Genomic DNA, 23,745 nt, shown 5'->3' on the forward strand with positions numbered 1-23,745 from the left:
TCAGTGGGAGCTTCGTGTGTCATCTCGCTCTTATTTCCTGTTTGTTTGTTTACAGATGGAGCCGTTTCTTGTTGAGTTTTACTGAAAGTGAACTTTATTGATAAACATGTTGCAGTGCAGACATTTATTAAGGTGTCGATCAATAATCAGAGCACCTCCCCCTTCATCAGTGATCATGTGACACTGGGTGTTATTCAGTCATGTGACCTTCAGACAAACGCTGCTCATCCTCATCATTGTCTTCATCTTTGGGGAGACGAGTTCGCCTGAAGAAACCAAGCTGCACACACACACACACACACACACACACACATCTTACTTAATTACTTGTCAGACAAAGTAATTAGTTACATTATTCATTGAAGTACTGTCTCGTAACAACATAAAATTTCCTGGAATTTGTCACATAACTATTCATTAAACAGTCGACAGTCACACACCAACCCAAATACTTATCCTAATGCGGACACACACACACGCACACGCGCAGAGACACACACACGCACACACAGATGCACACAGACAGTATTTACATGTGAACATAAAACAAAGATGAAAACCAGCCGAGGTCGTCACGGTGACTGAGGATGCCTGCACAGGTACAAACTGAATTTAGTTCAGTAATGCATTACATTACTGTAGAACTGACAAATGGAGTGTGAATCTAATTAATCACAAACATCCTGTAAATCAGTGGTTCCCAAACTTTCTTTGCTATGACCCCTCCCCGCACAAACACATCCTCCAAACACACACACACACATTTTCTTTTCAAACGTTGCAGTTTATTCCACACCTCAAACCTTTTGGAAACAATTAAGCAAATAAAAGTAACTGCAATAAATTACAGATTGCACTCGTTTGGCTCTCAGCGAAGGCGGTCACACTTTTCTCCTCTCCTCCTCTCCCCCCTTAGCTTCCCTGCTTAGCCTCTTGTGTCCTTGTCTTGTCTCATGTTTTTTGTATTACTTTTCCCAGGAACACTCTCTCACAGTCTGTTCTCTAAAACCTAAAAGAGAATTATGGATTTGATCAACTGGTCCCTGAGTGCAATTGACACCCCTTTCTCAACGAGAAGTCTGGGCTCGGGTGAGCCTGAGTGCTGAAGATATCTACCTATTCGGAACCATGATAACAGGGTTCTGGCTGATCGGAGCTGGCTTGGCCCTGACTTATCGAAGAATTAAGGAAGCGGAACCGGCTGTTCAAACCCCCACAAGGCTGCCTGCTGGGATTGAAACGATGGGATGAGGCGTGAGTTTCTCAAAATGGGCTCATTGAGTGCAGCACGGATAAGATCTTGGAGAAGCTTACGGCTGCTGTGAATACTCAGAATAACACCTCTGAGCGCAAATTGGATCACATCTTGGAGAAGCTCACTGCGGTCGTGAGTTCTCAGAATCGGCTCTTTGAGCACAAGAATGACAACATCACGGAGCGTAAGTCTGATAACATCATGGAGAAGCTCACGGCTCTCCAACGGGAGATTGAGAGACCAGTGTGTTAGACCAGCTTTGAAATTCATATGAGTTGTTCGCACTAAAGTAAAAACCACCATCACTTCATGCGGATACCCCTTCGGCGCCAGCTGCGGTCTCAAGGCTGGAGCCGAACAACAACACCCTGATAACGACTGTGTTTAGACTGTTCTTCCCTTTCTATGCAAGGCCACCTGGGTTGGCTGGAAGACTGTTTACTTAGCCTGGCAGGGCGAAGGACACTGTCTCAGCTGAACTCTGGACACGCACACACATACATATACACTGATATGCACACATTCATCCCCCCTCCCTTTCCAAACGCCTTCGATGCTTGTTTCCTGCGGGGGAACACGGCGGGTCTGAGCCCACGCTGGAATGGTAGCGCTGGGCAGGGCGGCTGCTGTGTTCGCTTCGGATTACTCCTCACCCCCCACCCAACCCTGTGGCTTGTCACGTGTTCCATAATGTTGTGCTGTGGACATTTATGTGCTTTTTTTGTGCAGAGGAGTTTTTTTGTTTCCTGTTCTCATGCTGTCCTCCAACAGGAGCCCAGCATGAGTAGAGGTCTCTTTTTTTCCTCTTGTACTTTCCCATTGTAGTGTACATTTCAGTGTTTTTTCTGTAATGCTACCGATCTCCAACTTGTATCCCCATGTAATGTCTGTGTTGTGTGTGTAAGGTCGGGGGGGGGGGGGTCCCATTTCACTGCAGGGCAACCAGCATGTGGTGAATAAAGCCTTGATTGATTGATAAGCCACTAAATAAATAACAGAGAAACAAACCATCTTTATGGTGTAATTATTTTACATATAGTTGTTTTTGTTGTTCTTGTTTTTTTACTGTGTAAGAATATTCATCACAACTATCAACATACATTTTTCAAATAATGTCTCTCTGTGCAAAATGGGTTTAATATAGTGCTGTCAGTGTTAACGCGTTAACGCGAACTGACCCATGTTAGTGCATCAAAATTGGCAAATCCCCCTTAACAAGTTTACACAGATTAGTCCGTGTGAGGGGTTACATCACAACTAACGTGATTAACAATTAACTCGTCATGAGCGCAGACTGACTCAAAATCCCTGGAATGTCTTTTAATGCATTTCAGGCAGTTTGTCCGAAGTTTGTTCATTGTGTGCTCCAGATGGGTTGAGCGCATTACAAATTTTAATTGCGTTAATCGTGATGATTGCGTTAACGCGTTTAGTTGTGTTAGTGCCATATTAACGCGTTAATGTTGACAGCAATAGTTTAAAAACATTAACACTGTGGGATACTGTCCGTGATTTGAATCAAACTGTGTTGTGCCAAGGTAGCTGTCACCAACAAAATGTGTTCCCCTGCGTCACGAGCATACCGAATTTCCCAGAGGAACCCACCCGAGGGATTAATAAAGTTTTATCTTATCTTATCTTATTTGCTGGGCACAGAGTGCAGATCCAGTTTACTCCAACTCCATTACAGACATTAGACGTGGGAGTAGTGATATTTTATTTTTGTGAAAAAGTGAAAAATGAGTGTCGTTACATTACCTTTAAGTTTGAGGGTTACAACAGAAAATGATATATTTATTGTTCTCACGTGGTATCGGATGGCAGGGCTGGACTGGGACAAAAAATCGGCCCAGGCATTTAGACTAGAGATCGGCCCACCAGGTGTTATAGGAAAAACCATAAAGCATTTGAATGAAAATAGACGCTGTTGTGACAGTGATGTACACCGTCATGTTGGTGTATGTATGATTTCTATACATTTTACATCAGATAAAAACTTCGGTTGTAAGATTCAGATAATTATTTATTAAAAGCGAGACATTTTAAATGAGAATAAGAAAGAAAAGTATTTCTTTGTGCCCCCCTTTCCCTGTTAATGCCCTACCTGGCCCCCTGGCAAAACTTTGCTAGACCCGCCCCTGCACAGTTACCAGCTGTCAGCTACTTAGAAAAGGATCCTGGTGTTATTTGTCTCTCAGAAACAGCTCATAACTTCCCTTCAACTCATCCATGTCACCTAAAAGGTAAACCTGTTTCTCCATCAGCTGTTCAGCTCTGATGATTCAGTAAGGACATCTCCTGGTTTCATCTTCATGTTTCCCTCTCACCACATATCCAAACTGATATCATGACCAGCAGCTTTACAGCTGTGGCTCCAGCAAACATCAGCTGATACTAGAAAGTCATATTAAATAAATTCTAACAACAGCTGATCAAGCTTAAACGTGCTGCTGTTGTTTACCACTGGTTTCCTCTTTCTGGGGCAAAGTGGGCGATAAATAAACAAGAGAGAAAAGCCGATCAGCTGATCATTGATCAGTTTCATGATTGAAGTAGAAACAGGAGAGGGAGGGGGGAGAATGAGAGAAGAAGAGGCAGCTGTGCACCAAAGACAGAATAACTCCAGCTTTGTGTCTTTTTCATTGTAGCTGAAGTCCGGGACAAACTGTGTTCCTTTTCACCTCAATACGAAACGCGTAACATTTTCTCTAAATGCGGGACAATTTCATTTTTACTGGACGGTTGGCAACTCGACTACTAACTAAGCTTAAAATGAATAAAAAAGTTCACTATCAGTAACATCAAAGCACCAACACAGCTGTATAGAAACTCCGTCATGCTAGCTAGTACACAGTACGAGTTATTGTAACTGACTGTAAAAAGTCAGCACAACGAAAATAAACTACACCTAAACTTGGTTTATATCTGACCCAGATAGACTGCAGGTCATAACTTCTTACCTGAAGTTCAGTTCACCGCCTCGGGTCTCTGCTCCTCTTGCCTCTCCTTCCCTCATCCACCCGCTGCCCTCTGTGGAAGCTCCGCTATAGCCACCACCAAACAACTGAGTTATTTTTACACATCGGCCAGCATCTGGCCAATCCACCACCTCTCACTGTTCATGCCGTTACAAAAAATAAAAATAAATAAATAAGTCATCGGCCCATAAAAACGAAAAATCACCATCGGCCCACCGGGCAAATGCCCGGTATGCCCGATGGCCAGTCCAGCTATGTCGGACGGGATTATTTTAACAAAGGACAATTATTTTTATCCTCCTGTAACTTTACTGTATAAAAAGCTAAAACCTCCAAAGTTTCAGGAGGAGTTAGTCGTTATAAGAAGTGTTTGTGAACTAAAAATCAAGAGTGTGGGATACTGTTTGTCCGTGATTTGGACAGCCCAGCACGTGCTCCCGACACAGGGGAAACAAATTCTGTCAGGGAGACCTACCTTGGCACATCAGCTGTTGTGCAGGTGAAGCCAAAGGCATGATATGCTTCATCAATATGTTCTAGTCTTTGGCTTGGAAGGAAGTTGGTTTGGAAACATATTTGGCGATGCTTCATCCTGTGCTTTGTGTTTGTGTGGGAGCCCCATCAAAAACTAAGCAGCAGTGCCCAAAATTTCTTTTTTTTTTTTAAAATTCATACCGCGCCCCCCGCTCCAATGGCCCTGCACCCCCCACTTTGAGAACCACTGCTCTAAATTGTTCCACTTCCTGTTAACTCTACACTACAAAGATTGGCTGCAGTTCAGTCGGAGTTCAGCAGGGGGCGCTTTGTAGGGAACACTTCTCACCTTAAAACAAGGTGCCAAAAAGCAGCTTGTGGTGCTGTGATGTGAAACCTGTGAAACTGTGCTTTGAGGCCTTCAGAGGACCTGTTGTGGGTCTGTAATCAGGTTGTGTTACATGGCTGCAGCCAGCCTATCAGACTTTCCTACTTTTGTTTATTTGTGTTAATAAACTCGCCGCTCGTTGCAGGTGATTTGATCTACTTCCTGATCATTGTCGTCAGCTGTTATTGTGATCTCGTTCTTTCTTCATGGTGAGACGTGTGTTATGTAACGGTGACGTTGATGTGAGGGGCGTTAGGCTGTAATGTTCTGCCTCCAGCCTGTCCTGGGCTCCCTCTCATGGTGCTGCCATGATGTTTGGGTTCTCCAGCCGACCTCAGACCTCAGTCCGTGTCCCTGGTCCGCTCTGACCACCACACTCTGTCTCACTGTACAGCGCCTCATCTCAGGTATTTTTGGTCACATTCACGTGCTGATCTTGTTCGGGTCACCTTTAACCATTTGGCCACATGGAACCATAAGGAGACACGTCTGACAAGCCGCTATTGCAGAACTTGTTCTTGCTCAGGTACACGGTATGGACAGGTGTAACTTGGGACACCTTCACCTCACATCTGCAGGAGCTGCTCACCCGTGAAGCTCCCGGCACACAGATTAAAGCCATACAAGGGTCAGAGCTCTAAAACACACCCGACACACCGAAATTCACACACAGGCAATTCTCAGTCAGACCAGCTGTGTCCCTGTTAAACGCTAGACTGGTCTGTACATGACTGGCTGAGTATTGATTGAATGATTGATTGACTAATTGATTGATACCTTCCAGAAGATGAAACAGAGAATGCAGAGGAGGAGGAGCCCACAGATGACTGACAGAATGATGTAGCCAATGGGAACAGTTTTCTCATCAGGACGCCACAATACTCTGAGCTGAGTCTGCACACACACACAGACACACACACACACACACAGTTACCAAATTAGCACCTCAACTACGGAACTGGTGTGTGTGTGTGTATGTGTAGTACCTGTGTGTGTCCACTGTCCAGCAGTAGCGGTTGGACCTTTGATGATGTGCTGATGACATCATAAGTTGCAAAGGAAACGAGCTCATAGTTCTGATGAGTCTGTAAGGAGAAATGCAATAACATCACCACCTTCACCTGTGTGTGTGTGTGTGTGTGTGTGTGTGCGCGCGCGCGCGTGCGCTTTTACCTCTATAAGTGTATTTGTCCACAGTCGGGCTGAGATTCGTATAACTGCACTGAAGCCCCGCCCCAAGTCTGTGACATCACACACAAACCTGACGCAGCCTGCCTTACCACTGCTGCAGTTCTACACACACAAACACGATCAATCGATGATTGATTATTGATGCTGAGCTGATGAGGTGATGTTATCGTTATGGATGTTGTGAGATCAGTAATAAAGTTTCTTCACCACATGAACAGTCTGTCTGTGTGAGTTTGGCTCCTCCTGCTGGACTGATGGAGAAACTGCAGACACACCCGAGGAGTTTCCAGCCAGCTGCAGGCGGGCGGAGGGAGAGAGAGGCGTGAAGTAAACTGTTTAAAATACAGAGTCCAAATACAACACTGAATATCAAAACTGGGAATTTTTAAAGTTGTGTGAGAAAAGTTTTCTTATTTTGGATTTGATGCAGCGACATGTTTCAATAAAGTTTTTACAAGACCAGTGAAAGGTCTTAATGCTTAAAACCAAAAACAGCATTGAAGGAAATATAAACAGGAAACATGAGGTCTCTGGGTAAAAACATGGACGAGCTGTGCGCTGGTTAGAAACCAGAGGACGTATCAGGCTGCACCCGACCTCAGCACTTGGACATGTTTTCTTCACTGTTCAGGCCAACAGAGACGGCAAGCTTAGCAGTTACGAGAAAGGTGGAGGGACTGCAGTGTTTGTTTATGCAACGTGGTGCAATCGCATCCTGGACGAACAAGGGCGAGTTGAGAAGGATACAGCATGAACTCGGGCATCTCTTCAACCTGAGCCTGCAGCAGGAAAAGATGCAGACGCTGCTGAAGACATCAACATCATGCTTAGTGCTGGTACCAAAGAAAGCCTCCCCTTCTGGCCTTAATGACTTCAGAGAAGTTGCCTTGATGTCACATGTCACAAAGGTGAACCTAACACCGTTCTTGCAGATGAAATATCCTCTCGACCATCTTCAGTTTGCTTCCAGCCTCTCGTGCAGGTGGATGATGCTGTTATCTACCTGCTGCAGTGTGTTCACTCTCACCTGGGTAATACTGCCTTTAACACCGTCCGTCCACTTAGAATGTGCGTCGCCATGTCACGTTCAGTGTGTGAATTTGGAGAAAGACGACCCAAATGCAGGACTCGCAAGATTATGGAGTATATGTGCACGGTGTTTATCATGAAGACAGGATGAGCAGAACATGAAAGGCTGAACTAAACTGAACGACTGACCTGAAAACACAGAATCGCCGATGACGAGACAAAGAACTGAGGGAAACCGAGGGCTTAAATAAACCAGATAATGATGAAGAATAGAAACAGGTGACAACATGGCTTAACCAAGCCTGACTAAAGACACAGGAAGTAGAAGTAACCATACAGCACACGGGCAGATGACCGACACAATAAAACAGGAAAGATACAGGTGACAGACATCCTGTGGTGTCAAGGATGACAGACATCATTGACACCACTTCTACTGTCCCCTGACCATCTGTCCTGTCTGATGTGCTGGTCAGTAATACTGGTGCCCACAGGGGGCCGGCCTTTCTCCATTGCTGTTTACCTTGTACATCCCAGAACAGTCAAGCATGCCACCTGCAGAAGTCGCACTGCAGTGGGTGGGTGTATGAAGGGTGGGCAGCAGTCGGACTAGAGGGAGCTTAGGAGGAACTTTGTGAAGATGTCCAGAAGAAATAACCTCCTGACTGCCAGCAACACAAAAGAGATGGTGTTTGACATCCAGAGGAACACAAGTATGACTAGGCCCATCAACATCAGCACCTGGGTGTTCACCTGAATGACAGACTGGATTGGAGGAGCAACAGTGATGCTGTGTACAAGAAGGGGATGAGCAGACTTTAAGGAAGCTGTGCCGCAACATGTTGGAGGTCTTCTCTCCAGCTGTGGTAGCGGGGCAGCATCAGTGCAGAGATGCAGCAGGAGGAACAAACTAATCCAGAAGGCTGGAAGCATCATTGGTCAGAACCTGCAGCCGTTTGAGGCAGTGAGGGTCAAAGGTCACTAAACAAACTGTCCTCCACCATGGACACCCATCACACCCGCTCCACTTCACATTTCTGAGGCAGCAGAGCTCCTCCTCCTCCCCCCTCAGACATACTTTCATGCCTACCATTCTCTGTAAAGCTGGTTAATAACTCTTCATTCTGTCACAGGTGAACTCACCTGTCAGGCAGAAGATCCCAAACATATTTTCAATAAGACCTTCATGCAGCTACTTCTTTTACATTTAGAGTGTACAGTGTTCTCTCTCACACAGCGTCAGTCTGACTTTGCACTGGTGTAAATATGGAAATTGCTGCACTGTCTCGCAGTATAAGGCCGTCACCTGTGAAACTTCATTTAAGTGTGTTGTTTATCTGTTGTATATTACAGACTGTACTTGGGTGATCTTGGCTCAAGAGTTGGCAGTTCGTCTTGTAAGTGGTTTGAACGAGCCCACGGACTCCACACTTTTGTTAAAGTCTTCTGATTTCAGGAGCTGCACAACTGTGTTAGATTATTGGGGCGATCGTGGCTTAAGAGTTGCCGGTTCGAGCCCCGGCTCGGACAGTCTCAGTTGTTGTGTCCTTGGGCAAGACACTTCACCCGTTGCCTACTGGTGGTGGTCAGAGGGCCCGGTGGCACCAGTGTCCGGCAGCCTCGTCTCTGTCAGTGCGCCCCAGGGTGGCTGTGGCTACAATGTAGCTTGCCATCACCAGTGTGTGAATGGGTGGATGACTGGTTGTGTAAAGCGCTTTGGGGTGCTTAGGGTCTAGTAAAGCACTATACAAATACAGGCCATTTACCATTTTAATTACTATTAAAACCCGGTGTTGTGTTTGGACACTTTGACTTAGTGTGTCCTTTGTGAGTCTCAGTCATTGGGTTTTGTTCCTTTGCCTTCCATGTTTAGTTGTTCTTGTCTCCATGTGTAATGTCCCTCTGCCCCCCTGTCAGTCATGTCTCTGAGTCTGCGTCTTAGCGAAGGTCTCGTGCTTCATGTTTTACTTTGATAGTCCTAGTCTTATGTCAGTGTATTCTGCTTTGCTTCTTTTGTCTCGTTATGTCTGATTGGTCCCAGCTGTCCTCTGCTTGTGTATTTAGGCCCTGTGTCTTCCTCTGTTTGTTGGTGCTCCGTCTGCATTTCTCCATGTTCCTCCTCTCAGGTTTTGGGTTCCTTTGTATACTTTCTGTAATTGTCTCCCAGTTTAGGTCACGTTCTGCTTCTGTTTGTACCTCCCCCACTCTAAATAAAGCTCCCTCGCAGTGAAATCAGTGCCTGCACTTGGGTCCTTCTCTCCCCACTCCACACGTCTGTCTGTCCATCTTAATAAGGGCGAGTGAGAGTGTCACAGGTACAGGTGATGGCTCAGTGAGCAAGCACCTCCCATTGCTTGGATTTTTAGGCTTTTTCAGATTTTTCTACCTTTTGTAAAAACAAATTCTAAGATGATGAATTATTATTTTACTAATGTGTGATGAAAGCGCTGCTCTAAGCTGGCTACGAATTATTCTACTGACATTCACCTGTGACGCACTCACTCTAACCACAGCAGGAACACTACACTCTGTCCAAACATTCATATATTTCAGAAGTAAACGGTCACATATGAGACAGAGACAGGTTACAGACCTTGAAAGGGTCAATTTGTGATGTGTTCAGGGTCCAGCAGCTCAAAGATTCTTCAGATGCGTTGGAGAAGATATAGAGCAGGAAGTGATGTCGCCAGGTGGAGGGGAATTCCACCGTCAGCCGAGCATTGACCGCACTTGGGCCCTGATTCCTCACCTACACAACAGCACCATCCATGTCATCAGTACGACACAGTTTTACGCCCTGACACAAAGGTGAGGTGGGACTGTCAGAGAGACTCGGGCTCACCTCGTAGACATGTTCCACCAGTGGACCCACTTCCTCTAAACTCCCAGGGTGCACTGCAGGCTGCCAATCAGGGAGGGGCAGGACAATGTCTTGAGGGGAAGAGCCTCTGAAAGATGGCAACGTGGTCATGATGTGAATCAACTCAGACATTGAACAAAGGAACAACATGTTGATTTACCCTCTAATCTGCAGCGTCGCCTCGGCCTCCACCTGAACCTCCACTGTCACCTCGTTACTGCTCGAGTTCACAGAGTTCTTACTGGGACATAGACGAACGGGCGGATGGTGACATAATGACCAAACGTGCCTACAGTGAACCAGCAGAAACTGTGCGTACCTGCGTATTCTGAGGTTAAAGGTGATGTGACTCTCCACCTCCTCCAGGTAACCGACGCTGAACAGGAGACCAGTCTGCAGCTACACACACACACACAGCTCTGCATCATTTCACAATCAGGTCAGCAAAAGCAAAGAGGACCCGTTCTGCTCACGCCAGCAGACATTTGGACCCACTGCACCACAGTGTCCACAGCAGAAATGCACGAGTGTGTATGTGCAGGTTTCATGATCAGACATGCATCTATCATCTGATTCCTCAACTGATATTTCACTCACTGGGACCACATGGTCAGTTACGATGAGTGATGATGGGGGAGGGTGATCTGGTGCTGTGGTTTGGGGAAGGCCTCGAAGGGCACTGGGAGAAGGATATGGAAGAAAAGAAACTGAGAACAGCAGGTTCTGGAAGGGGCGTGAGTGAGGTGTGGTCCCGCTCCTGAAATTCAGATAATATCTCCACTTAAGCTGTTGAGTAATAAATGCATATATGCAGAGTATTCTGTATAAATACGGGAGATACACATCTGTAAAGATAAAGTAGTCACACATCCTCCCAGCTCTGCAGAATCCGTTTGATGAGAAAGAGTTTCTAAAAACGTCACTAACACAGCGATGACACGGCAGCTGTGCTGTCTATGCACCCAAAGTAACACAACCGAGGATTATGGGTAAATAAATGTAATAATTGGTCATGCAACCGTGGTGGATTGGGGACGCGCTCACCTTGTGTCCTTGCCTCATGGGGTTCCCGAGGTCGCAGGTAACAACCACAGTCTGGTTCTCCTTCCTCTGCATACACACCAGCCCGTTTACGCCCTGTTCACACAGACATCAACGTAACACACAGCTGGCAGTCAGTGTGTGTGTGTGTGTGTGTGCGTGCATGCTACCTGACTGCTCTGGAAGTGTGTGTGTTCAGGGATTTGGACCACGAGCTCGGTCTCGTATGCTCCCTCACCGCTGTTCATGGCCGACACCAACAGCAACACTGACTGATCGCCACCAACAAACACAGTGTCCGATGCACTGACACACACACACACACACACACACACACACACACACACACACACACACGCACAAGCCTCAGGTCAGTAAAAAAATTTGGAACAGGTGTTCAATTCAATTCAATTCAAAATGTATTTGTATAGCACATTTGAAAACAACAGAGTTGACCAAAGTGCTTCACAATCAGTTAAGAACGAGAAAAAAATAGAGAAACAAATATAGATAAATAAGAAGACAGTGAATTAACAATAAAAACATAAAACAGACCTGATGGTACTCATACTGAACTCGAATTAAAAGCCAAAGTAAAAAAGTGAGTTTAAGATGTGATTTAAAAGACTGAATAGACTCTGAAGTACGAATCTCCTCTGGCAGATTATTGCAGAGTCTGGGTGCTTCTACTGTGAAGGTCCGATCTCCTCTATGCTTCAGTCGAGACCTTGCTTGTGCTGAGAGCATCTGGCTAGATGATCTCAGTGCTCTTTTGGGGTGATACATGTTGAGGAGTTCGTTTAAATAACAGGGCGTCAAATTATTTAAAACTTTAAAAGTAAGTAAAAGAATCTTAAAATCAATACGATATTTTACAGGGAGCCAGCGTAAATTTGCTAAAACTGGAGTGATGTGTTCATACATTCTAACACCTGTTAAAAGACGTGCAGCGGCATTTTGGATTAACTGTAAGCGATGGATAAGATAAGATAAGATAACCTTTATTAGTCCCACACGTGGGAAATTTGTTTTGTCACAGCAGGAAGTGGACAGTGCAAAAGTTATGAAGCAAAAATTAGAATAAAATAAAATAAGAATAAATACAGTACACAACTGTACAGAATAGAATAAAATAAAATACTATATACAGTAGAATAAAATAGAATAAAATATATAATGAGATAAAAATAGAGTACAAATGCTATATACAATTGAGTAAAAATACAACGATGCCAGAAAAGATTATTGCACATTAGTATTATTGCACATTTGTGGATGTGTGTGTTTGATCAGTTAAAGTCTTTATTGTGGAGTCTGACAGCAGTGGGGAGGAAAGACCTGCGAAATCTCTCCGTCCCACACCGTGGGTGCCGCAGTCTCCCACTGAAGGAGCTGCTCAGTGCTGTCACAGTCTCATGCATGGGGTGGGAGATGTTGTCCAACAGGGATGACAGCTTAGCCACCATTCTCCTGTCACTCACCACCTCCACTGGGTCCAGAGGGCATCCTAGAACAGAGCTGGCCCTGCGGATCAGCCTGTTCAGTCTCACATGAGTGGAGAGATGAGTGTTGGTGACCCAAATAGAGAGAATTGCAGTAGTCTAGTCTAGAGGTGATGAAGGCATGAATAAGTGTTTCTAGGTCTCTCGGAGGAAGATAAAGCTTAGCTTTGGCAATTTTACGTAACTGATAAAAACTTGTTCTCACAACTGTGGACACTTGCTTCTCTAATTTAAAGGAGCCATCTAAAAACACTCCGAGATTCCTTACACTGTGAGAAAGATGAGAAGCAAGAGGACTGAGGGTATCAGTTAACTTGTTGTTAAACATCTGGTGTTAAACATCTGTCCATGCGGGAACAACAACAGCTCCACAAAGATGCTCTGATAGAAGACAGACATGTCCACCTGCTCCATGAGCTTCACCTTTTAACTTTATGGATGTGGCCACCTGCTGGACCCACACCTGTGGGCGTCCATGTGTGGACACTCACAGTGAGTACGGATCAGCCAATGAGAAAAGCACACTGACAATTCTCTTCACGTAAAGACAGTTTGACTCACGGTTCAGCGCTCAGCTTCAGCTCAGGAACACAGACGTGATCGGCCCCGCAGTCCAGGATGATCCTGGTCTACACACACACACATGCGCACACACACAAACACACACACACACTGCAAGTAAAAAGTTTACTCTATGTGTGCATGGCTGTGTGTGTGTGTTAAACTGACCTGTGTTGCAGTGTGTGTTTGTCCATGTAAGAGAGCACGCTGGGTGGTGTTGAGGAGGCTGATGTGAGCAGTGATGAAGATTGGACTCAACTTATCCCGAACTTCTTCTTCAGACTGTGCACACACACGCACACATGCACGCACACACACACATGCACACACACGCACACACACACATGAACAGGTGTGTCCCTGTGTTCTCCCTTCAGTTTTTTTGTTCTGTTACTTACTCTCAGGTATGCTGTGCGATTCACACAGGCCACACCCACTTTCCTTTTAATTGTTATCTCCATCGTCTCTTGTGGCTGATTGGCCAAGAGCAGCAGGGTCCGTCGGGCCATTGGCTGCTTCATCCTATCCAGCTTTAGTTCCACCTCCAGAGCTGTGTTAGCCAATTAGCAGAGAGAGAAAAATGAGGTCACCAGTAGTAAAGTCTTACATGTCCAAGGACACATTTACCTGAGGATTTTACCTGTTTCCTCTGGAATTCTGTGACCTGATAGGTGGACACACATCTGAATGACGAAACTGAAGAGACACAGAACAGTTGGAATGAAACTTTGGTGTGAAATTTATATTTCTTTACATTTTCTGGGATATTTGCCAATATGCAGATGACATTGAACTTTTCATCAACACGTTATCCTGATGCCTCAAACTCCCAAAGATAGCTGGACCCTCTCAATAGTGGTAAATGGTAAATGGCCTGTATTTGTATAGCGCTTTACTTAGTCCCTAAGGACCCCAAAGTGCTTTACATTACTTTCAGTCATCCACCCATTCACACACTGGTGATGGCAAGCTACATTGTAGCCACAGCTGCCCTGGGGCGCACTGACAGAGGCGAGGCTGCCGGACACTGGTGCCACCGGGCCCTCTGACCACCACCAGTAGGCAACGGGTGAAGTGTCTTGCCCAAGGACACAACGACCGAGACTGTCCGAGCCGGGGCTCGAACCGGCAACTCTTAAGCCACGATCGCCCCAATAATCTAACACAGCTGTGCAGCTCCTGAAATCAGAAGACTTTAACAAAAGTGTGGAGTCCGTGGGCTCGTTCAAACCACTGCATCGTATGCAGCAGCCAAAGAACAACCCTAACCCTGCGGAGCCACCTCAAGCTGCTGATGAACCGCTGGAACCTCACTGAAACCACTCAATTCATATTTTTTAATCAGAATCACGTTTATTGGCCATGTATATGCGCAAACACATGCAAGGAATTTGGTTCCACTAGATCAGGGGTGTCCAAACTTTTTTCACTGAGGGCCACATACATAAAAATATAGGAGGGGCTGGGCCACTTACTAGAAATTAGGTATATAACCTTAACTGTAGTGTATTAAAGTTAGAAAAATCACTTAAAAGTGGTCAAATATGTTATATTGTTGAATATAATTAAAGACAAAACTGCCTTCATCACAGCTTTCCATAAATGGATCTTTATTGATTTATTCAGAAAAAGCTTTGGTAGCTCATTCTCAGAACAGCAGCAGATTTCTTCTTAGACAGAAGATTTACAGCACAGAGAAAAAACAATAAAGGGGAAAATGGGACGGGTAAATTTCAAGTTTGTTATTTAAGTTATTAGGCTTAGCAACACACCTATTAACATTCGTTTGAAACCGTTATCAACATTAACAGACTGAACTGGACTTAATAACATGAGTCCATATAATTTTAGTAAATTATTCTGGTGAGTATCAGCTGCGCTGGGTATGTAAATCGGCCCATCCAGCTGCGGTGCTGATCCAACGCCACTTGTGCCAAAAATCTGGACAAATGTCACTTGATCAAGGAGCAAATCTGCATCAGATGAGATCAGCTGACTTTGATCGTGCGTGTGCGTTGTGTGATTGTGCGTGCGCTGTGCACAGCGGTGTGTACTCTGTGTGTTAACAGGAAAAACACATATAAGAAAGTGGTGCGCAAAAGCAGGGTAGTGACAGAATTGATGCACATTATTGATATTTGAAGCATGTGTACCTGCACATGCATGCTTATTAACACACGGGTACTGTGGAATATATTTTTTACTCACCTAAAGTGCTCGTGCTCTCGTCCACTCCCCGCAAAAAAATTAGCAGCTGTGCGGTTTAATGTTGGCTGGCGAGTCTTCAGTGTGTCGCACAACTGTATTTCTGGACATGCTGACGTTGTTGAAGCCCTGCACTTTTTCCGGCCACATTATTTCGGTGACTTTAACGAGGCCATGTTTTATGAGGTCTCCATCTGAAAAAGGCTTGCCATGTCTTGCGATGAGTTGGGCGACCTCATAGCTGCTATTGGAGCCTTTTCCTGGACAATTTGAGCACGAAAAAAATACTGTTGCTGACCCCGCAGGAGAGCTACCCTTTGCTTTAATTTCTGCTCTTGCTCAGCACCAGTGTAGGATGCATAGGCCTGATGTTTGGTTTCATAATGACGTCGTACATTATACTCTTTCATAACTGCCACAGTTTCAGTGCAGATCAAACAGACACACTTCCCCTTGAATTCTTTGAAGAAATATTCACTCTCCCACCGTGTCTGAAATTTTCTGCACTCACTTTTGACCTTTCGCTTCTTTGGTTCTGCCATGTTTAGTAACTTGGGGGTAAATTTCTTCTGTGATTGTCCTTTTTGGTGGAGCAACTGCCTTGATCATCAGTAGCTCCCCCTGGTGTTAAAACTAAGAAGTGCAATACACTCAAGCAAAAGTTGAAGTGCGGGCCATATTCTATTCTATTTATAAAATTACTTGCGGGCCAATTAAAAATGGACAGCGGGCCGCAGTTGGCCCGCGAGCCGGAGTTTGAACACCCCTGCGCTAGATGGTGACTCTCAAGCACACCAATGTAAATCAAAACATTATGTAAACGAAACAATACACACACGCGTGCACACACAAATGTGTATATCTCTATCTATCTCTCTCTATATATATGTATATACATACATGTACACATGCACATATGCACACATACATACACAAAGGTGTATAAACCAACCATAAATAACCAATCTAAATCTTATATATCTTAATGCATTCTCAATCATCCAGGAAAGTAAATCTCCAAAAGTTGAATCTGTTCATCTGGACGTAGCGTCCAGATGAACAGATTCAACTTTTGGAGATAAATCTTATATACATAAAATACAGGATGACAGAAGTGAATAAACACCACAAGGTGAATAATTACCAGGTGAGTAATTATGATTTAATTACTCATCTTTTTAAAAAAATAAATAACAAGCTTGGTTGTACATTTTTTTATGGCTGAATTTATTGAAGGAAAATTTGATCATTACCAGGAAACAGATTGCTTTTCTCGATGGCAGAGTTTGACATCTGGATTAAGGAAGTCTGGCAGCAGAGACACATAGACTCTGGACCGGATCACTGTCCAAGACCTGAACACACACGCACACACACATACACACACACACACACACACACACACACAGTTAAAATACCATCCAGCTGTTGCAGTTGTTGCAAAGGGTTTATGAGAACTTTATGGCATCCTGTTGTTATTTTCACTGGTTTCAGTGTAAATAACAATGTCATCCAAGTTACTTCAGCAAATGGACTTTCACGGAAGACGTAAGTACGTTTGCATAGAGACTCACACTAGCACCACTGATTAACAATGGGCTGTAAGGTCAGTTTCATGATCATTAATATGCAAATTGTCATGACCTTTGATCAATGACCGTTCACTCCACGCTCAAACCAGTGTTCCTCCCTGTCCAGGATGTGCACATCCTCATCATTGAAAGAGTGTCCACTGGCCTGTAGGTGTAAATAGACTGCAGAGTCCTGGCCTGACGAGGTAGCTCTTCTGTGTTGTGCCAGAAGTTGACCAGTACCTCTTCTTTGACTCCCGCCACCCTCTGGAACACAAACTTGGAGTAATCAGGACCCTACAACACCGGGCAGCAAATGTTCACTATGTTCACTGCCTTCATCTCAGCAAATCACATAATAGGGTGGGGCTAGGTTTCACAATGAGCGCACCAAAACCATGGCTGATTGTGACCTACACTTGTTTTTACACCTTGGCTTGTGTGATTAGGTAGAGGATCTACAGGGGGTCCATTGTCCCTCTTGGGGGGGACACTCGCACAGAGTTTAATTCTGGGACTTAAAGAAGTCCAGACGCTTTTTCCAAGCTCCTTAGAGCCAGAGGTTGTAGGGTTTCCCTGATATATAAATCCTGGGAATCCTCCTGGCACTTAACAGCGTGCCCTACATTATAACGTCACCCTTGGATTACTGCAACTCCCTTTTAGAAGGGGTTGGCCAGGGCACTCTGTCACGCCTGCAACTGATGCAGAATGCTGCAGCACAGTTTTTAACTGGTAAAAGAATATTTGAGCATATTATTCCAGCTCTGGCCTTTTTACACTGGCTTCCAATTGAATTTAGGCTCTACTTTAGAATTCTTTAACTGGTTTTTAAATCCTTAATGGTCTGCTGAAGCCAGCCGATCTGCTGCCTGGGATAACCACTCAGGGCCTTCTTGATGTGATGTTCTTCCTTGGCCGTTGTGTCTGTGGGGATGGTGTTCGCTCCGTGTTGTAGCGATCGTGGCTCAAGAGTTGGCAGTTCGCCTTGTAATCGGAAGGTTGCTGGTTCGAGCCCCGGCTCCGACAGTCTCGGTTGTTGTGTCCTTGGGCAAGACACTTCACCCGTTGCCTACTGGTGGTGGTCAGAGGGCCTGGTGGCACCACTGTCCAGCAGTCTGTCGCCTCTGTCAGTGCGCCCCAGGGCAGCTGTGGCTACAATGTAGCTTGCCATGACCAGTGTGTGAATGGGTGGATGACTGAATGTAGTGTAAAGTGCTTTGGGGTCCTTAGGGACTAAGTAAAGCGCTATACAAATGCAGGCCATTTACCATTTAGCGTGCTGATGAAACCCAGTTTGTGGTAGTGCTAGTTTGAGTTATTGTGCAAATGTACTGTTTATAAGGTTGGGGAGACCTGCAGTCAGCTGAGACTGAAGAATGTTTTGGATGAAACGTTTCTCCCACCGAAAATGTCCTGATTAACCGAATCAACTTTTTGGGATTTCCTTATGATTGAACATGCACTGGTTGTACTTCAGATATGTAAATAAGTCAGATTAATCGATTATAAATCTATAATACTTTATAAAGATTGTAAAGATTTGTAACAGTATAGGTCAAGGATTAATGGAAGTCTTGGATCTCTGGAGTTCTGTGGACCCTGAAGGTCTGGAGACCTTGGGCAGTTTATTATTACCAGTACGCTGGATGGTCAGGCTTTTACCTGTAGACAAATGCTCGATCCGCAGCCCACGCTCCAACCAGCAGGTCTGCAAACACAAAGACAGTGCAAGGACACAGATTACTGATTACTGATTAGCTGATTGTTCCTTATTAATCTGTATTATCGATATAATAATTGTATTTACTTTTTTTAACTTGTTATGTGTTGTATTTGTTGTAACTTTTGCTGCCCTATTGGCCAGGTCTTTCTTGGAAAGTAGATTTAAATCTCAGTGAGACTTTTCACTTGGATCAATGATGGATAATAAAACTAAACAACATGAACATACCCGGGTATCCATTCCCATCAATGTCTGCACCGGACCTCAGAGTAAAGCCAAACGCTGTCCTGCTAGGCAGTGGGCTGTTAATCACCTGGGAGGGTGTGCCTGACAGTCCATTACTGTTTCCCAGGTAGATGAACACCTGGCCCTGCCCACTTTCCCCTGACCAGGGGGCACCAACAGCCACATCTGCAGATAAACAGCTGATATGACCCAGATCTCACTGGGACATTTATTTGCATTTACTGTTTCTACAGTTATGTCTTGATGCATTCTCAATCATCCAGGGAAGTAAATCTCCAAAAGTTGATTCTGTTCATCTGGACGTGACACCGAGTTCCTGTTTCTCTTTATTGTGTGAATGCCTCACAGGCATTGTCATAGTTTTAAATACTCCCTCAGTTTTCAGCCGATTTTCACCATTCAAACTGTAAACCTACAGGCCAGTGGACACTCTTTCAATGATGAGGATGTACACATCCTGGACAGGGAGGAACGCTGGTTTGAACGCGAAGTCAAGGAGGCCATTTACATGAAAAGGGAAAGACCCTCTCTGAATCGAGGAGGGGGCCTAAGGGTACATCCTTCGTCATCTTACAGTGCTGTGATTGCAGCCATTCCCCAGCTCTCTGTGAATGGTACACATGGCCATTGATCAGTGGTCTTTGACCAGTGGGTTTTGGTCAGTGGTTGTTGATCAATGGTCATGAGAATTTGCATAATTAAGATTAAGGAACTGACCTCCCAGCCCATTGTTCCTTCAGTGGGCTGGTTTCAGTCATTATGCAAATGTACTGTTTATAAGATTGGGGAAACCTGCAGTCAGCTCAGACTGAAGAAGTCACTTGGATGAGTGACGAAACGTTTCTCCCACAAAACGCTATGTCCAGATGAACAGAATCAACTTTTTGAGTTTCTATAGTTACCTTGATAACCATCCATATCCAGGTCACCCAGTGCAGCGAGGGCAGAGCCAAAACGCCCGTACAAGGAAAGGCCAATCAGTGATTGGTCTGGCTGAGAGGAAAAAGTCTTCTTCTGCAGGTACAAAACCACCTAGACAACAATAAATAAAAAAAAATCGGTTTGATGGATCAATAAATTGAATAATGGTATGATCAGAAAAATATGCAAAAATATTTAAAGATGTTCTTCAGACAAGTGCACTCGTTTGTCTTTCAGCAAGTGCCTACAAACTGTTTCAGTACAACTCCTAGAGCTGGACTGGGCAATAAAACTAATGAGAAAAATGTAAAATATTCATGCTCAGATGACTTTGACCTTTTGTGATGATATAAATTCAGACTGTATGAAAATATGAATGAACTGTTATTAAGAATTAGTCCTGGCAGGCCAAGAATTCAATCACACGTGCAAAGTAGCCAACTTTATTTTTTACAATTATTGAGTGGATGCTTTAAGTCATCCACACTATTGAGTTCCTGTTTCTCTTTATTGTGTGAATGCCTCACAGGCATTGTCATAGTTTTAAATACTCCCTCAGTTTTCAGCCGATTTTCACCGTTCAAACTGTAAACTGTTCTGCTATTTCTGCTTTTGACTGCTATATCTTTTGGTACTTATTACTATTATACTTTTTAAAATATTAAGCTTTTTTCCTTTTTTTGTCCCTTTGAAATGAATGGAGAACTTCCACAATTCTGCTAAAACTTGCTTGTGTTTGAAACCTCACTACTTCCTCATACTTTCACGTAGAATCTCCAGTCAAACTTTAAAATGTTCTCAAATTTTTGGGCTATTCACGTCTAAATCGTCTTTTTCACATCTGTTACCATTTTAATCTTATCCCTCTTTAAGTCTTCAGTTGGATCATTGTGATTTTTCAGAAAAAACCTGCGTTGTTATGGTTGCTATGCAATTAACTTAGAGTGGCCACTTGTCTTTTCTGAATGTTCTCTTCATGTCTGAACAATTTCTTGCTACTCGCTCAATTTTCACTCAACCTCCACAAATTATACATCAAAACGTAGGTATTTTTGTTGGCTTTAAGACAATGTCACTATCTTTATTGTGGGAGCTACCATTATTTCGCAATTTGCCTCAAAGTGACACAGGGTCTGAAAACTCCCCATTCAAAGTCTATGGGGAGGTTAAGAAACTCAGAGCTGAAATTCTGTAACGTGAGGCATTTTCATATCGTCATATCTCCTTAACAAAGCGAAGTTAAGACATGAGGCTTGTGCCAATTCATCTTCAGACACTGCTGACACTCACGGTCGAAGCAGTTTTTACAGTCATCTTACCGTTGAGCCATGAATTACGTTTGTTTGAGGGGTAGAAATCTGTCCTTCTCTTAGTTTTCAAACTCTGAAAATGAAGCTGTTCCTTCTCTCGTCATATCTCCTCTCACCGCGAACTATTTCTGACTGCTCATCACTCTGTTTTCCAGGCGCCTACACCCTTTGCCAGTGGCGCAGTTGGTAATGACACGGGTCTGCAGCCCAAAGGTCGTGGGTTCAATTCCACCTTGGTCAGAGACTGGTCACAGACCAGTAATTCATATTGCTAATTTATTACAATTCTGCAACATTTGATGATTTTAGCAGCTTTTCTAATATGGACCTCAGATTCTTGTTAACTCTCCATGGCAGAAATACATACAAGTACACAGCCTGATGAAGCAGACAGAAGCAGTACCTCTGATTGGTGGACTGAAATTGAGCAGAACCAGGTTGTTCTGCCTCTTTCAGCAGAAAGTTCAGTGTTTTCACCTCTTATCAGCAAAAATCTCAGCCTCTTCTGTTGTTTTTATCAGAATTTTCAGCTTTTTCACCTTTTTTCAGTTACGTGAGAACCAGTTTGGCTCAATGAGTAGCTGAAAAATTTCAGCCTCTTCTGCTCTTTCAGAAGAATTTCAGCTTTTTCACCTCTTTTCAGCACAATTTCAGCTTTTTCACCTCTTTCTAGCATACAGTTCTGCTTCTTCACCTCTTTTCACAACAATTCAGCTTCTTCGGCCGCCTGCATATTTTTTCTCTCATCATATCACTTGTTGGGACAAGAGCTGCTTTGGCTCAGTGAGATGAGCAGCTGCAGTGAGATCAGTTGGTTCAGGTTTGAATCCTGCTTGTGGCTGTTAGCACACTTCTGCTCTGCTTGCATGCACTCTGCTTTAGTGACACTGTTCAGTGTACTCTTTCAAATAAACGGGTCTTCAGACACTCCTGACGCTCACAATTCAATAATTTTTTTATCACTTATTACCGTTTGGCCATGAATTATGTTTGTTTGAGGGTAGGAAATTCATCCCTTGCTCAGATTTCTTCAGATTTCAAACTCTAAAAATGAAGCAATTTTTTCTCTCGTCATATCTTTTTGATGGATTTCCACAGAGACCTGAAAATTTCCATGATGGTTCACCAAAGCCTGCTGTACCTTACGGTGAAAGAATGATATCGATGCTCCATATAGGTTTAGAGTTACAAAACGTTTTTTGGGGGCAAGTCAAGGCAGTTTTCACGTCGCCTCTACTCGGTTATGGTACATTACAAGTCATATATCTTTAATAATTCATATTTTAATTATAGATTGTCAAAACTTGAAGATTCCCCCATCTCTTCTGAATAAAACGGTGTAAGAATGACCGTTCTAACCCCTACGGTTAGGAAATTATGGCCATTTGTTTGAGGGGTATCCTCAATATGAGAAATAGACTGCAAAAATCCTGTCTCTCTCTGTCCCTGTGTGTGTAAGGAGTGCAGGTGTTTTGACGGGAAAAAGTAAACAGCCTCTCTGATTGGTGGATTCAAATTGAGCAGCTCCAGGCTGTTTGACTGACCTAGAAACATGCTGTTAACAGCCCCTGTTCACTTGCTGCTGCTGCTGCTGCTGCTGCTGCTGTGTGTGTTTGTGTGCGAGAGAGAGCGAGAGAGAGAGAGAGAGAGAGAGACCCTTTTTATAGTAGCATCTCATTGTTGGATAAAAATATAATATATAATCAGACTGGTTGACTGGCATAGACCCTGTGTGTGTGTCTCTCTCTGTGAATTTGTGTGTCCATATGTCCATATTTGATTTTGTGTGTATCTGTTGGCTGTTCTTTCTTGGTTTTTTTAAATTTATTTTTCCATCTTCCATCCATCTTCATCTGCTCTATCCGGGTCGCGGGGGCAGCAGCCTAGGCAGAGAAGCCCAGACCTCCCTCTCCCCAGCCACCTCCTCCAGCTTATCCGGGGGAACACCAAGGCGTTCCCAGGCCAGCCGAGAGATATAATCTCTCCAGCGTGTCCTGGGTCTGCCCCGGGGCCTCCTCCCGGTGGGACATGCCCGGAACACCTCACCCAGGAGGCGCCCAGGAGGCATCCTTTTCAGATGCCCGAACCACCTCAACTGGCTCCTTTCGATGTGGAGGAGCAGCGGCTCTACTCTGAGCCCCTCCCGGATGGCCAAACTTCTCACCCTATCTCTAAGGGAGAGGCCAGCCACCCTTCGGAGGAAGCTCATTTCCGCCACTTGTATCCGCGATCTCGTTCTTTTGGTCACTACCCACAGCTCGTGGCCATAGGTGAGGGTAGGGACGTAGATCGACCGGTAAATTGAGAGCTTCGCTTTTACACTCAGCTCCCTCTTCACCACGACGGACAGGTGCAGCGTCCGCATCACTGCAGCCGCAGCACCAATCCATCTGTCGATCTCTGGCTCCCTTCTCCCATCACTCACGAACAAGACCTCGAGATACTTGAACTCCTCCACTTGGGGCAGGAACTCATCCCCAACCCGGA

The 23,745-nt window shown here is 44.5% G+C and overlaps 1 protein-coding gene across 5 annotated transcripts in view; it reads right to left on the minus strand.

Moving 5' to 3' along the window:
- Nucleotides 1-68: 68 nt before the first annotated feature.
- The window catches only part of itga2b (integrin, alpha 2b), a 35,378-nt gene continuing 11,701 nt past the window's right edge, over nt 69-23,745 (minus strand). For 2 of the 5 annotated variants that reach the window (XM_005469203.4, XM_025906520.1), the window contains 18 exons: nt 19,930-20,059; nt 19,010-19,192; nt 18,721-18,766; nt 16,738-16,839; nt 13,920-13,975; nt 13,678-13,829; nt 13,448-13,561; nt 13,280-13,347; nt 11,387-11,522; nt 11,220-11,312; nt 10,336-10,574; nt 10,158-10,263; nt 9,909-10,064; nt 6,494-6,580; nt 6,269-6,388; nt 6,082-6,180; nt 5,873-5,989; nt 4,906-5,732 (listed from right to left, as the gene is read on the minus strand). In XM_005469203.4, the coding sequence (XP_005469260.1) occupies nt 5,547-5,732; nt 5,873-5,989; nt 6,082-6,180; nt 6,269-6,388; nt 6,494-6,580; nt 9,909-10,064; nt 10,158-10,263; nt 10,336-10,574; nt 11,220-11,312; nt 11,387-11,522; nt 13,280-13,347; nt 13,448-13,561; nt 13,678-13,829; nt 13,920-13,975; nt 16,738-16,839; nt 18,721-18,766; nt 19,010-19,192; nt 19,930-20,059 (2,190 nt within the window). In that variant the 3' untranslated portion in view covers nt 4,906-5,546. Of the gene's footprint in view, nt 281-4,905; nt 5,733-5,872; nt 5,990-6,081; nt 6,181-6,268; nt 6,389-6,493; nt 6,581-9,908; nt 10,065-10,157; nt 10,264-10,335; nt 10,575-11,219; nt 11,313-11,386; nt 11,523-13,279; nt 13,348-13,447; nt 13,562-13,677; nt 13,830-13,919; nt 13,976-16,737; nt 16,840-18,720; nt 18,767-19,009; nt 19,193-19,929; nt 20,060-23,745 lie in introns of those variants that run through there. The other 3 variants (XM_005469204.4, XM_005469205.4, XM_025906519.1) reach the window with 3 other exon arrangements.

The sequence above is a fragment of the Oreochromis niloticus genome, linkage group LG4, assembly GCF_001858045.2.
Source record: "Oreochromis niloticus isolate F11D_XX linkage group LG4, O_niloticus_UMD_NMBU, whole genome shotgun sequence".
NCBI classification, from domain to species: Eukaryota; Metazoa; Chordata; class Actinopteri; order Cichliformes; family Cichlidae; genus Oreochromis; species Oreochromis niloticus.